This window comes from Macrotis lagotis, chromosome 2, assembly GCF_037893015.1.
Source record: "Macrotis lagotis isolate mMagLag1 chromosome 2, bilby.v1.9.chrom.fasta, whole genome shotgun sequence".
NCBI lineage: Eukaryota > Metazoa > Chordata > Mammalia > Peramelemorphia > Peramelidae > Macrotis > Macrotis lagotis.
In genome coordinates this window covers 298,703,788-298,717,553 of record NC_133659.1, presented here as the reverse complement: position 1 = coordinate 298,717,553, position 13,766 = coordinate 298,703,788, and the positions used below count along the sequence as shown (strand labels likewise).

General features: G+C 36.8%; 1 protein-coding gene across 3 annotated transcripts in view; it reads right to left on the bottom strand.

Annotated features, from left to right (window-relative positions):
- Window positions 1-13,766, bottom strand: part of TMTC2 (transmembrane O-mannosyltransferase targeting cadherins 2) — a 525,981-nt gene that overhangs the window by 132,019 nt on the left and 380,196 nt on the right. For all 3 annotated transcript variants that reach the window (XM_074226527.1, XM_074226526.1, XM_074226528.1), the window contains one exon: window positions 1,523-1,604. In XM_074226527.1, coding sequence (XP_074082628.1) covers window positions 1,523-1,604 — 82 coding nt within the window. The remainder of the gene's footprint in view (window positions 1-1,522; window positions 1,605-13,766) is intronic.

The following is a 13,766-nucleotide window of genomic DNA, read 5'->3' as shown; positions in this document are numbered from 1 at the left end:
GCTTTTTTTTTGGCTCCCAGAAAACTATTACAGCTGCAAATCTGGTAGAAATAAACAAAACTTAACCAACACCAAAGCAGTGAAGTACCTCACTTAATACATGAGTCACTGTTAATGAAACAGCTGCATCTGACAGCAGTGTTATACAGACCCATTCTGGAAAAGTTATAGGCTAAACTGAAAGGAATGACTATTTGGATTTGGTCAAAGCATCCTTACTGGGAAGGGATGAGTCCAAGTTCATTTGCTAGAGGTCAGGGGAAGGGAATGATTAACCTTGGGCAAACCACTCCCAGGAAGAGTCTAATGTCATCTAGTTCTGTTGGAAATAACAAGAAAGCTTTCCAATTCTCTAGGCAACTTTCCTTTATTTTTCCCCCAGAAAGAAATGAGCAAGTTTCTTACAGTGTTTTGCAAACTTTCAAAAAAATTAATTCTAATTTGAGATGATCTTGATCTTAGGAGATAGTGTTGTCTTTTCAGTTATATCCTTATTCCTTCTCCAGCTCATTTTTTTTTTAGGTTTTTGCAAGGCAAATGAGATTAAGTGGCTTGCCCAAGGCCACACAGCTAGTTAATTATTAAGTGTCTGAGACCAGATTTGAACCCAGGTACTCCTGACTCCAGGGCCGGTGCTTTATCCACTGCGTCACCTAGCCACCCCCTCTCCAGCTCATTTTAACAGAGGAGGAACTAAAAAAAATGGGGTGCTAGTAAGTATCTGAGTCTTCCTGACTCCAAGTTGGGAGCTCTATCCATCACACCAATTAGTTGCCTTCTAAATTATTTTGTCAGAGATAATTTAAAAATCTTAAATATGCAATCAATGTCAACAGTTATGGCTCTTCATTAAGTATATAAAATAGAAAGAGAAGGCGTGTAAAAGCAAAAGATGAAGGAAATTCACAAGTGAAGGAAAAGATAGAGGAAAGGAGAAGAGAGCAAAGTTAAAAAAAGAGGCAGAGAGAGAGACACACACACACACACACAGAGAGAGAGAGAGAGAGAGAGAGAGAGCACGATGGAGAGATGGAGAGAGATGGAGAGGGAGCAATGGAGAGAGACAGAAACAGTGATAGATGAAGAAAGAGATAGAGAGATGGAAAGAGCAAGAGAGACAGAAATAGAAAGACAGCTATAGAGGCAGAGAGAGATAGAAACAGAGGCAGAGAAATAGAGAAAAGGGGAGAGAGGGAGAGACAGAGAAACAGACAGAGACAGAAAGAGAAGAAATCACAGAAACTACAGCTGGAAGAGACCTTAGAGGTCATATAGTGCTATATGAAGAATACTAAACAGGGAACTAACATTAATATGATCTTAGGACTCTGCAAAATAAGGAGGCTGGGTGAGATGGTCCCTGCATCCATTCCAGTTCAGAATATATAATCATCATCTTCCCTTCTCCCTTCTCAGTTCAGGAAGCTAGGGTCCTGACAAGAGATACGAATTCCATAGGTATTAAATGGCGGAGCCAGTTTTCAAGAAGAAAAGAGAAATCTCCAAGTCAACAACTACTCACCATAATGCATGTAACAGCTGCCTCTGGTGGGATCCAGCTGAATAGCCTTCAAGAAGAATTTTTCAGCCTCATTCTTACGGCCCTTAAGAAAAGAACAGAGGGAGAAAGTGAATGATTAAATAAATACTCCTGAGCTCTTTTTCTATCTTTAATTTCTAATGATTGGAAGAAATATTTAATGTTCTGCTTACTCATTTCCAACCTTCATATGGATGTTGTAGAGTTTCAAACATTTTTGTTGACATTTCCTATGATTAAAAGACTACTACTAAATCTTAGAGGCAGCTAGGTGGCACAGTGATTAGAGCACCAGCCCTGGAGTCAGGAGGACCTGAGTTCAAATCCAGCCTCAAACACTTAATATTTACCTAGCTGTGTGACCTTAGGCAAGTCACTTAACTCCATTGCCTTGCTGTCCCAAAAAGACTACTAAATCTTATAGTAGGTAGATCAAAATGATGCTTCTAGAGTTTTGAGCTGTATTGTTAGTTCTTTATATTTTAATCCCTAAGTGATTCATATTTTGTTACTTTATATTTTAATTAGTAACTGATTTGCTATTTATTACTTTACTTTTTGACATGAATAATAAAATGAATAACATTGATACTAATTTTGAGCAAATGATAATGATATTTGTCCTTCACTTTTGAAGAAGATCATGACATCAGGGAGGTGATGCCATGTCAAGCACATGAATTGGATTTGAGTGAGAGGAAGCTGTGCCAAGTCATCAGTCTCACTTTCTCCGCCAGAGCCATCTGGATCCAGTGGCCAGATATGGATCAGGATGACTGGAAATGATCATGGATGGGAGGCAATCAGGGTTAAATGACTTGCCCAAGGTCACAGCTAGAGAGTATCAGGTGGGGGCTGCTAGGTGGCGCAGTGGATAGAGCACCAGCCCTGGAGTCAGGAGTACCTGAGTTCAAATCTGGCCTCAGACACTTGATAATTACCTAGCTGTGTGGCCTTGGGCAAGCCACTTAACACCATTGCCTTGGGAAAAAAAAAAAAAACTAAAAAAAGAGTATCAAGTGTCTGAGGTTGAATTCGAACTCCTGTCCTCATGACACCAAGGTCAATGTTCTTTCCACTGCACCACCTAGCTGCCTTTGACTAAATGATTAACCACATAAGTCACAAAAATCACAGAAACTGAGAGTTGGGAAAAAAATTCAGAGGTCTTCTTTCCAAGGCAAAATCTATTCTAGAATATCTGTAAGAAGTATTCATTAATGAGATGAAGGCCTCCAGTGATGTGGAACCTACTACTTTCCAAAGCAGCTCAATTTGGGACAATCTAATTTGGGACAAAAAAAAATCAAAATCTACCACTTTGCAAATTCCTCACTGTTACCAGGTTTTCCCTCTGGAATAAAAATAGATAAAAGCTAGAGTCTCATCCAAGAAGAGCCTTCCAATAGGCAGTGACAGATAGTAATATCAACCCCTAGCCTCCCCACAAAATGTGGTAACCAGCACCGAAAACAAGGTATCAGATATATAACAGGACTAACACTTCTGTCATTTTGGATATCATACCTCTCTGAATGCAGTCTAATATGTTATTAGACTGACTCCTATATTCCTCTATAGATTCATATTGAACCTGTAGCCTGCTAAAATCCCTAGATCTCCCAAAATCTTTTTTTCCCCATCTTATACTTGTCAAGTTTGTTTCTCGATCTCATGTATGTCTTCATATTTGCCCCATTACACTTCTTCATGTTAGCTTCTGCTCAACATCTTTGCCCTTCAAGATCATTTTTTGAGGGGGGGGGATTCTGACTTTCATTAATATATTAGCCACTGGCCTCAGTTTCCTCATCTGTGAAATGAGAGGGCTAGTCATAAAGGCTCTTTAAATTCTAAATGTGGGATCTGTCACTTATCTTTCTCAGTTTTGTATTATCTGAAAATTTGATAAGCATACCATCTATGCTTCTATCCAAATTATTATTAAAATCATTTAAAAGCATAGAGCCAAGATAGATCATTGAGGTACATTATTAGAGACCTCTCTCCAAGGCAATACTATTCCTTTTATAATGAACTGATCACTGAATCTGTTCATTCAAACAATTTCAAATCCAACAACCCATATTATTGTTTAGCCTATATCTGAAATGATCCGTGAGGAATTCTGTCAAATGCCCTATATTATATATCTCACCAACTCAGAACAACTCCTACCCCTACCCCACATTCAAATTAGGCTAGGTTTTTCTTTAAAAATTATTTAAGTTGTCTTCCAGACTTAGTGCCAAGATCAAGACCTGGTTCATTTAGCTTCTTGATTATGCCCTAGCCAGTATAAGAGAAATCAGAATTCTTCCCACTGGCTTGTGACCAAAGATCAGCAATTTAAACCATATTGGAAACTTTGATTCAATTGAATCAATGCTAAATGATAGATAAATATCCATATAGATGAAATACCAGTATATTACTAAGGTTTTAGTTTTAGACCTAAGCTACCAGGGAATTCACTTGAGTAAAGGCAAATTCATCACAACCTGGAAGAGCCTCTGGAAATCATTTACACTCTAGCAAACCAAAACGTTCATTTGACAGAAGAATAAACTGAGCACAATTCCCCCAGTTCCACTTCCAAACTATCTCAGGAGAAATTAACTAACTTGCTTGAGGTCACAAAATTTAGTAATGGCAAAGCAAGAACTAGAAACTATGCTCTTCTGACTTCTACTGAAAGGCATCTTTCACTATGTCATGATATTTTGTGATCCTTAGTGAAAAAATGTGATATGAGCCATACAAAGTGAAAATTATAATATGTATTGTGTTTGCAAATATTAAGAAAAAAGAAGAAAAAACTAATTTATATATATATATATATACATATATATATGTATATTTATATATATATATAGTTCTCATTTTTTAAGGGCAACCAAAGGGGACTGACTTACAGCTAAAGCAACAGGATGAGAGGCAATAACGAGGTTGCCTGCACTGCCTTAGAAAAACAATAGATTGAACAGCATCAACCAAGACACACACACCTCATCAGAAAAACAAGCTAGAGTAGTGTCCTCTGTGATTGCTCAGTAGACCAAGTCATAAAATTCAATGAGCCCCATCATCTGCCTCATGCCAGAAGAAACACATCTAAAGCCAAAATACTCTTTCTCAAAGGAAATACTGGACCCTGCTGCAAAACCCCATTTTCCCCCCTCCAAGGCCATTAATTAGCTGGATATCTGCCAACTAAGTGAGAGGGTAAAGAACTCATCAGATGGAAGCAGTGGGTAACAAGTAATGTCTCAATTTCAAAGCTCATACCATGAGTTTTGGTTTAGTGCTCCTATGAGTGGAAAAATTATACTATATTAATTAAATCAACTATTTTATCACTTCCTTTTTAGGAGGATGAAACTTGAGGTATTAACAGAAAATGAAATATTACTTTTGCAGCAAGTCTTGTCCATGTTTAATTATGGAGTTACCCAAGTAGGAAATAATCTTCATTGAAATACAACTATCTTCCACATATGCAACCCATATAATCATTAAGCATTATGGTTGACCAATTCAATTTAATTCACAATGATCCTGTATCCCTTCTCTCTAAAAGTACTATTTTAGCCTTAGGAGAAACACAATTTTTAATTTAATGGGTATGAACTAGGGTTGTATTTTTGATCATCATTATCTTCCTCTCTCTCTCTCTCTCTCTCTCTCTCTCTCTCTCTCTCTCTCTCTCTCTCTCTGTCTCTCTCTCTCTCTCTCAGTCTCAATGTATATATGTTTATCTTTTTATTCTCTATGATCTATCATCTGATCCCTGGTTTAGAGATCAGCCCTCTGGAGATGAAGTCCAGATCTATAGATACAACCTTAACTCTCTCCTCAGCTCCAAGCCTATTTCCTAATGCTGATAAAATATCTCCACCCAGATGTTAAATAGGCATCTCAAAATTAGCATATCTAGAACAGAACTTTCTTCTTCCTTAAATGTTCCTCTTCTCATAATAACTCTTTTGCAAAGAGAATCATCATTCTTCAAGTCATTCAGATATGTTACCCAAATGAAGCATGCTGGACCCTTCATGGTCACTCATCTTTCTACCAATCAGTAGCCCAGCTCTTGTTAATTCCGTTTTCACAACGCCTCTCCTATCCATTCCCTTCACTAATATGACCATCCCAGATCAGGATTTTATCACCCCTTATTGCAAAAAGTTTTCTAATTGGTCTCTTTGCATCCAGTCTCCCCCTTCTCCAATCTATTCTCCAGACAGCCATCAAGTAATTTTCCTCAAGCAAAGATCTCTCACTGCCTTGTTCTATAATCTCCTGTAATTCCAAATCAACTTCATGGCACATAATCTCTTCTATTTGATGTTTAAAGACCCTCAAAATCTAGTTTTTTTTAAGGCTGATTATATTCTCCATAGTGGAAAAAGGGCCAAGCCTGGAAACTGAAAGACCTCAGTTCAATTCCTGTCTCATATACTTGTTAGCTGTGTGACTGGACAAGTCATTTAACAGTCGTCTCAATTTCCTCCTATGTAAACTCTTTGTGTGTGTGTGTGTGTGTGTGTGTGTGTGTGTGTGTGTGTGTGTATAGGGGGAAGAATTTGAACTTAGGTGTTTGCAGAATCTAGATCAGATCTCTAATTCATGAACTCACATTACCTCTTTGATTCATTATGTGTTTATTAAGTGCAGAGGAGTTATAATCGGTAATGCTATGAAAGTTTCCATTTAAGCACATTCTCATGGGAGATTTCCTTAAGATAATGACAATGACAAGAAAAAATGATATCATTCATTGAAATCCTCCTCCCAGGAATCCCTGTAGTGTAGGAAAGACCCAGAGTGCTCAAAATCTGTACCATCAGAAGAGAATCTCTGGTCCATCCTGCCAAACAGAAGAGACTTCAAATACAGGTCAGATGTCCATTGTCCAAAGACTATATCATCATTTGACCTCAGCATGATAAAAAGTTCAGACAAGAATGAATAAAGCAATCCACCAGAAAACACTTATTATGCCCCTACTATGGGCAGCAGCTCATGATAGATGACGTGGATGCAAAGACAAAAAAAAAAGAAACAATTGAAGAAGCCTACATTTGCTAAAAAAAAAAAATCTTTAAGCAAGTTAAGGATTCCTGAGAGGCTAATGTTTGTCCTTCATTTTTGAGGAGGACCATGACATCAGGGGAGATGATGCCATGACAAGCACATGAATTGGATTTGAGTAGGGGGATAGGCTACGCTAAGTCACAAGCTTCAGCTTGTCCTCCCAAGCCATCTGGGTCCAGTGGCCAGATAGGAACCAGGATGACTGGAGATGGTCTTGGATGCAAGGTAATCAGGTTTAAGTGACTTGTTCAAGGTCACACAGCTAGTAAGTGGCAAGTGCCTGAGGCAGGATTCAAGCTCCTGCCCTCCTGAATCCAAGGTCAGTGCTCCATCCACTGGGCCATCTAGCTGCCTCCTAAAGGGTCTAAAATAAGGAAGAAAAGTATTCTAGAAATGAGGGAGAATCAGTGAGAAGGAACAGAAATAGATTATCAAATGACATCAAATAACCATATGGTTTATTGTCAGAGGGAACCTAAGAGGTCATCTAGTCTAAACAGTACAATTTACAATGAGGAATCTACAGCTCAGGAAGCTTGTGACTTCTCCTAGGCCTCATCAGTAGTAAGCATCAGAGACAGGATTTAAACACTGATCTTCCAACTCCAAATCAATATTCTTTCCATTACACCATAATGAATTACCTATATTATTGAAATTATTGGTCGTGACAAGAATACATAAATAAATAAATAATAAATAAAATCAGTGTTGTGATCATGACTCTATAAAAACATAATTTTGATCTTTTTTAATTTGAGTCCACAGTTGTATCTCAGATTACATTTCCTTTGATCCACAACAGAATGTCAGACATTCTTTCATCCTGACTCAGACAATATTGCTTACATGACATTGGACAAGATCATTAAAATCAATCTCTCTCTCTCTCTCTCTCTCTCTCTCTCACTCTCAACTTTCTCATCTGTAAAATGGAGAATATTAACTTTAAAGTATTATATGAATTCCAGTTTTTATTATTAAGACTATATCTGCACATATTTTTATGGGAAGTATGAAACTTCATGTGTTTCCCAAATAACTCAATTATACAAATTGAGGAGCTGAGACTCACCTCAGAAAGCCAGAATAGCTTCCAATTTTCCACTTAAAATGTGTGTTGATCGGGCATTTCCTTTCAGGCATGGAAAAGTCCTGAACATTCACAAGATCATTTGATTCTAAACTATTTGGCAACTGTACAGAAAAGACTCATGGTGGAGGTTTGCCACAGGCTTATAATGGACTGGAACTGACACTCTCATTCTGCGGAAGTCAAATACGGTGATGATAACCAGGAAAGTACTATTCAGTGGTTAAAAAAAAATAAATGGGAGTCCTAGAGGACAGATGGTATGCAGCTGTGTCACAACAGAGAGCAAGATGTTACTCGGGACCATAAAAGGCGGCAGACACGATGAGAAGGCAAACTTGAAGCTTCCATGGACTCTTGGCAGAGGGCCACAAAACTTGAATCCAGATGTACTCCATAGAGGACAGAGCCAGATGTAAATAATTCACTAACTGTACACAATATGGGCAATGTGCATTTGCTTGGTGGCTTTTTTGGGAAGAGAGGGTGTTGACCTATGATTTCATGGTTATGGGGATCTCCCACGGTGGAAAATCACTCCACCAGTACAGATCAACATCTCCTATGTAATTAATAGAACCACAGATGAGTTGAAAGTTCCTTGGACTATCAAGATGCTAAGGTATATAGATCAAATACAGGACTTGAATTCTGGCACACCCAACTCCAAGATGGGCTGGCCCTTTATCCAATATACCATGCTCCCTCTTACATTTGTTTTTATTGTATGAAAAAAGAAGTGCCACTCCTTTGAATTAACTATCAAATTTTAGAAATAGCACTAGCCTGAAACTAGGCTTTAGTTCAGATTCCATCTTTCTATTTTGTTTTATTTAGATGGCTCTTAATATTACAGAACTCCAGAACAAGAATCATCTTAGACATAAATTCTTCCAGCATCCTCATTTTACAGGTGAGAATGATGAGGTTCAAGAATGTTAAATGACTTACTGATTCTAACATTTTTGAGCCTCAACTTACTCACCTGTAAACTGAGGGTTCTGGATGAGTTTATTGCTAAGATGATTCTTGCTCTAGAGTTCTGTAATATTAAGATCCATATAAATAAAACAAATAGAAAGAGATATATTGAAATTGAGATGTAATGATGCCACTGGCAGCTAGGTGGATAGTGTCATTTTTGGAGTCAGAAAAACTCATCTTTTTGAGTTTAAATCCAGTCTTACACCCTTACTAGCTGTGTGATCCTAGGTAAGTCACCTAACCCTCTTTGCCTCAGTTTCCTCATTTGTAAAACAGACTGGAAAAGGAAATGGTAAACCACTCCAGTATCTTTGCCAAGAAAATCCCAAATACGGTCACCAAGAGTCAGATACAAATGAGAAAAGTGAATAATAAAGACAACAAAATGTTGACATTATGAATGAATGAGTCATAGAAACTGTAAAAAGATAATAATCAGGTGAGCATTTTCTCTACAACTTACAATATTAGAGAGTAGCCTATAGTGCTAAGAGGTTACCCACAATCACATAGCCAGTGTGTGTCAAAGGTGAGAACTGAAATTTGAGAACAAGAGATAAGATATGAAAAAGAAATGATAAATGAATGAACAAGCAACTAGTAAGGGCTTATTATATGAAAAATCCTGAGATTAGAAAGTCTCTGCTCTGAAAAAGCTCACTTTCAAGGGGGGGGGGATAATTTTAAAAACTAAGAAACTCAACAAACCAGAAACAATCTCCCAAGAGGTATTTGTGAAAATTAGAAGAGAAATAGATAAACTGGTAGGGGGGAAAAAAGCACTGAAGAGATAAGGAATACAAGTTGGCTGCATGATCTAACTGATACAAGGAATCCCCAGGTGAAGAAAATTTTTCTTACTAAGGTAGGTCAACATCTTCCTTCTAGAAGTTACTATCTTGCCAAGGACACTGAGAGCTTAAGTGAAGTGCCCAAATTCACTCAATTATACATCAGAGGTGAGACTTGAATCCAGGGCTTCTTGTCTTTGAGGCTCATTCTTTATCTTCTTTCTATAGAGGTCATAAATAAAACTAAAAGCTACTTCTTTGAAAACATAAATAATATTGATAAACTTTTAACCAATCCAATTTTAAAAGGGAGGAAAATAAAAGTAACTAAAACTGTTTTACAAAAAGATCAGTTTTGAAGGCTATTTGAGGATTTTACAACTACATCTCAAAATATCTGTACCATGAGAAGAAAATGAGTAAATGTTTGAGGAAGGAAGAAGAGCAAAGCCGTTTCAAATTCAGTCTCAGATTAATACTAGCTGTTTGACTGTAGACAAGTCACTTAACATCTGACTGTCTCGGTTTCCTTAACTGTAAAATGGAAAAATTATAAAGCATCTACTTTACACTGATGATGTGAGGATCAAAATAGATATTTATAAATCACCTAATGATGACACAACGTGTACTACAAAATGTTTATTTCTTTCCCTTCCCACACTTTTCCTCATTTTAATAAGTAATTTCATTTTATTGTATTCACTGGTCTCCCCCTTAATACTTGGGAAAGGAAGGCCACCAAGGAAGAAGGAAATAACTAGTGCCTAAATCCCAAAGCCAGTCAAGCAGTAAAGAGATTAGTGGTTTATAGATGAGTTTACAGACAAAAAGCACAGATTCTTTTCAATTCATTCAATGTACTTTATGTGTAGAGCATTGTGCTAGGGATATAAATTCAATTCAATTCAACAAACACTTATTCCACTTCAGGAAGCTATAGTCCCCACTTTCTTGGACCTTACCATTCCCAGGATGGTAAAAGAAAATAGTGCATGAAAAATACATAATACAAAAATGGGAGATCTAACTAGGGTGATACCGCTAGAAAGCACCATTGCAATATCCTATAGGAAGATATGCATAATACAAGAGAATTGGTGAAATAGGTACATGAGATCACAGAAACATAGATTTAGAGATGAAAGGGACCTTGGAGGCCACCTGGTTTTAACCCCCTTGTTTTTAACATGAAGAAATGGGGCATGGAGTAGTTAAATGACTTTTCCAAGGCCATAAAGGTAGCAAACATCAGAGGAAGGATTAGTCTGATGCCAGATATCTAGCTCCAAAGCCAGATCATTTTTCATTGTACTATACTGCCTGGAGAAAGATCACACAATCACAGCATCAAAGGGAAGCTCAAAGTTCTTCTGATCCCACCCATATCTGAACAAGAATCTCCTCAAAAATCACCCTAAAATGCAAGCATCTAATCTAAACTCCACTTGAGGACCTAATGTTAATAGCATCCCTCTACCTCCTGATTCATCTCTTTACAGATTTTCACAGGCTTGTCGGGAAATGTTTCCTTATATCAAATCTAAATCTGACCCTTTGCAGCTTCCAGCCATTGCTTCCAATTCTGCCTTCTGGGACAAGAAAAACAAGGCAAATGCATTTCTCCATTATGACAGATTTTCAAATACTTTAAGACAGCTGTCAGGTCCTTCTGTTTTTCTCCCCACTCCCTCTTGCCCTCTTCACTATAAAAAAATTCCCTCCTCTGAAGTGAGCAGAACCGGAACAGTGTACACATCAACAGCCACATTGTGTGATGATCAACCAGGAAGGGCTTGCTCTTCTCAGCACTACAATAATCAAAGAAAATTCTAGGACTTATAATGGAAAATACCGTGCATATTCAGAGGAGGAACTATGGAGTCTGAATGCAGACCAAAGCTTACTATTTTCAATTTTTAAAATTTGTTTTATGATTTATGTTTGTTCCTTCTTATTTTTTTTCCCTTTTTGTTCTGATTCTTTTTTCCACAACATCATTAAGATGAAACTATGCTTAACATAATATATATATATATAATATAAATATAAATATCTATCTATTTATCTATCTATCTAAAACCTATATTAGATTATTCTCTGTAAGGGAGGGGAGAGGGAAGGGAGGGACAAAAATGTGGAACTTGAAACCTTACAAAAAAAGACTATTGAAGACCATCTTTACAGATAGTTAAATAAATACATGAATACAGTTGTTAAACATCCATCCTTCTTTTCACTTATGGAATAACCAATTATGCACTTGAATAAATAAACTTGGTAAAAGACTGGATACTGGAGTGAAAATGGAAAAATCATATTTAAATATCAAGGTTGTGATTGAGTAAATGGGGATGCCTCAAACAAAAATAATAATAGCAGAAGAAAGAAAATGGGTTTTAGGAGGGATAGATAATAAAGAAAGATAATAATAAAATAATATTAAATAAATAAAATAAAAAATTAAATAAATTAATAAAGAAAGAAAAATTAAATAAAGAAAATAAAAATAATAAAGAAAGATAATAAACTTTGTTTTAGAAGAATTTGATTAGGAATAAAGCTTCTTGAGGGCAGGAACTGTTTCATTGAGGGTTTTTTTTCTCTTTGTAGTCTCAGAATGATGCAAATATCTAAGTTCATATCACTCAATAGATCTCAAAGAAAGCTAATCTCTGCCACCAAATATATCTCTAGACACAGATACACATATGTGTGTTTGTGTGTGTGTGTTTGAGAGAGAGAGACAGAGAGACAGAGAGAGACAGAGAGGTACAAAAGGAGAGACAGAGAGAAACAAAAAGAGAAGATTGGAAAGTTTATATTTTATATGCTTCTATAAGCATATGAACTATATCACTCATAAATCAAAAAAAATAAGTAAATATATCTCACTTTTCTATGTCCCCCAATTGCAAATTATAACCTTTCATCTGAGATTATCATTACTTTACCCTAAATATAACCTATATGTTCATAGCTATTTTGCATTCTGTCTTTCCATTACAGTGTATGCTTCTTGAGGACAGGGACTGTATGTTTCTCTTTCACCCTCAGAGCTTAGAAGACTACATTTAGAAAGATTTTTTAAATTTATCATTATTATTATTATTTGTTTTTTACAAGCCAGTGTGGTTAAATAACTTGCCCAAGGTCACACAGCTAGGTAATTATTATGTGTCTGAGGCCGGATTTGAACTCAGGTTCTCCTGACTCCAGGGCCAGTGCTCTATCCACTGCTCCACCTAGCTGCCCCATTTTGTAAGTTCTTAATAAATGCTTGTTGAATTATCAATATATGTCATTGGATCATAGGCTCTAGAACTCTAAAAGATCTTAGAGATCACGGTTCTCTTATCTCATGTATGAAGAAATAGAGGCCCACAGAAGTTAAGTGACTTGTCCAAAGTCACAATGATATGAAGTGTCAGAGCTGGGATTTGGACTTGGGTTCTATGACACCAAATCTGCTGGTTTTTTCCCTGCTCCATGCTGCCTCTCACCTAATATATCGGAATAAAAGAAAATTTTAGATCTACCTACCACCAGAATCATGCAATCTTACTATCACGATCTCTCAAGCTTATCTTTGTAATCAAATATTCCCATTGCCAAATAAATGAAAAGAGCTGAGATAAATGGTGCAGCAATTCTGGCAGTGTTGTAATATAAAGCTCATAGCTTTTGATGTAATATGTCTCCCTGACTCTTCCTTCTTCTGGAGAAACCAGTACAGAATATAGAAAATATGACCCTTCTTAGCTTGGATGTACTATAGGTCCACCAGTCTTTTTTCAGGTATAATTAAGTTTTAAGTAATATTCTTTGCTCACCTAAATATATTTTCTCAATATTTTGTTTGTCATTTTATAAAACATCTCCTGCATCTGCTTTAAGAGGTCTTCACTGTATATAATAAATACAGTACCATTCTTTACAAAATTAAAGCAAGCTCTAACTATATATATGCTCATTTCAAAAGTGAGTACAAGGGGGGTGGCTAGGTGGTGCAGTGGATAGAGCACCTACCCTGGAGTCAAGAATACCTGAGTTCAAAACCCTCCTCAGACACTTAATAATTACCTAGCTGTGTGGCCTTGGGCAAGCTACTTAACCCCATTGCCTTGCCAAAGAGAGAGAGAGAGAGAGAGAGAGAGAGAGAGAGAGAGAGAGAGAGAGAGAGAGAGAGAGAGAGAGAGAGAGAATAAAAAGAGGAAAGGTTTGTTTAAAATATCTCTAGAAATAGATAGACATACACACA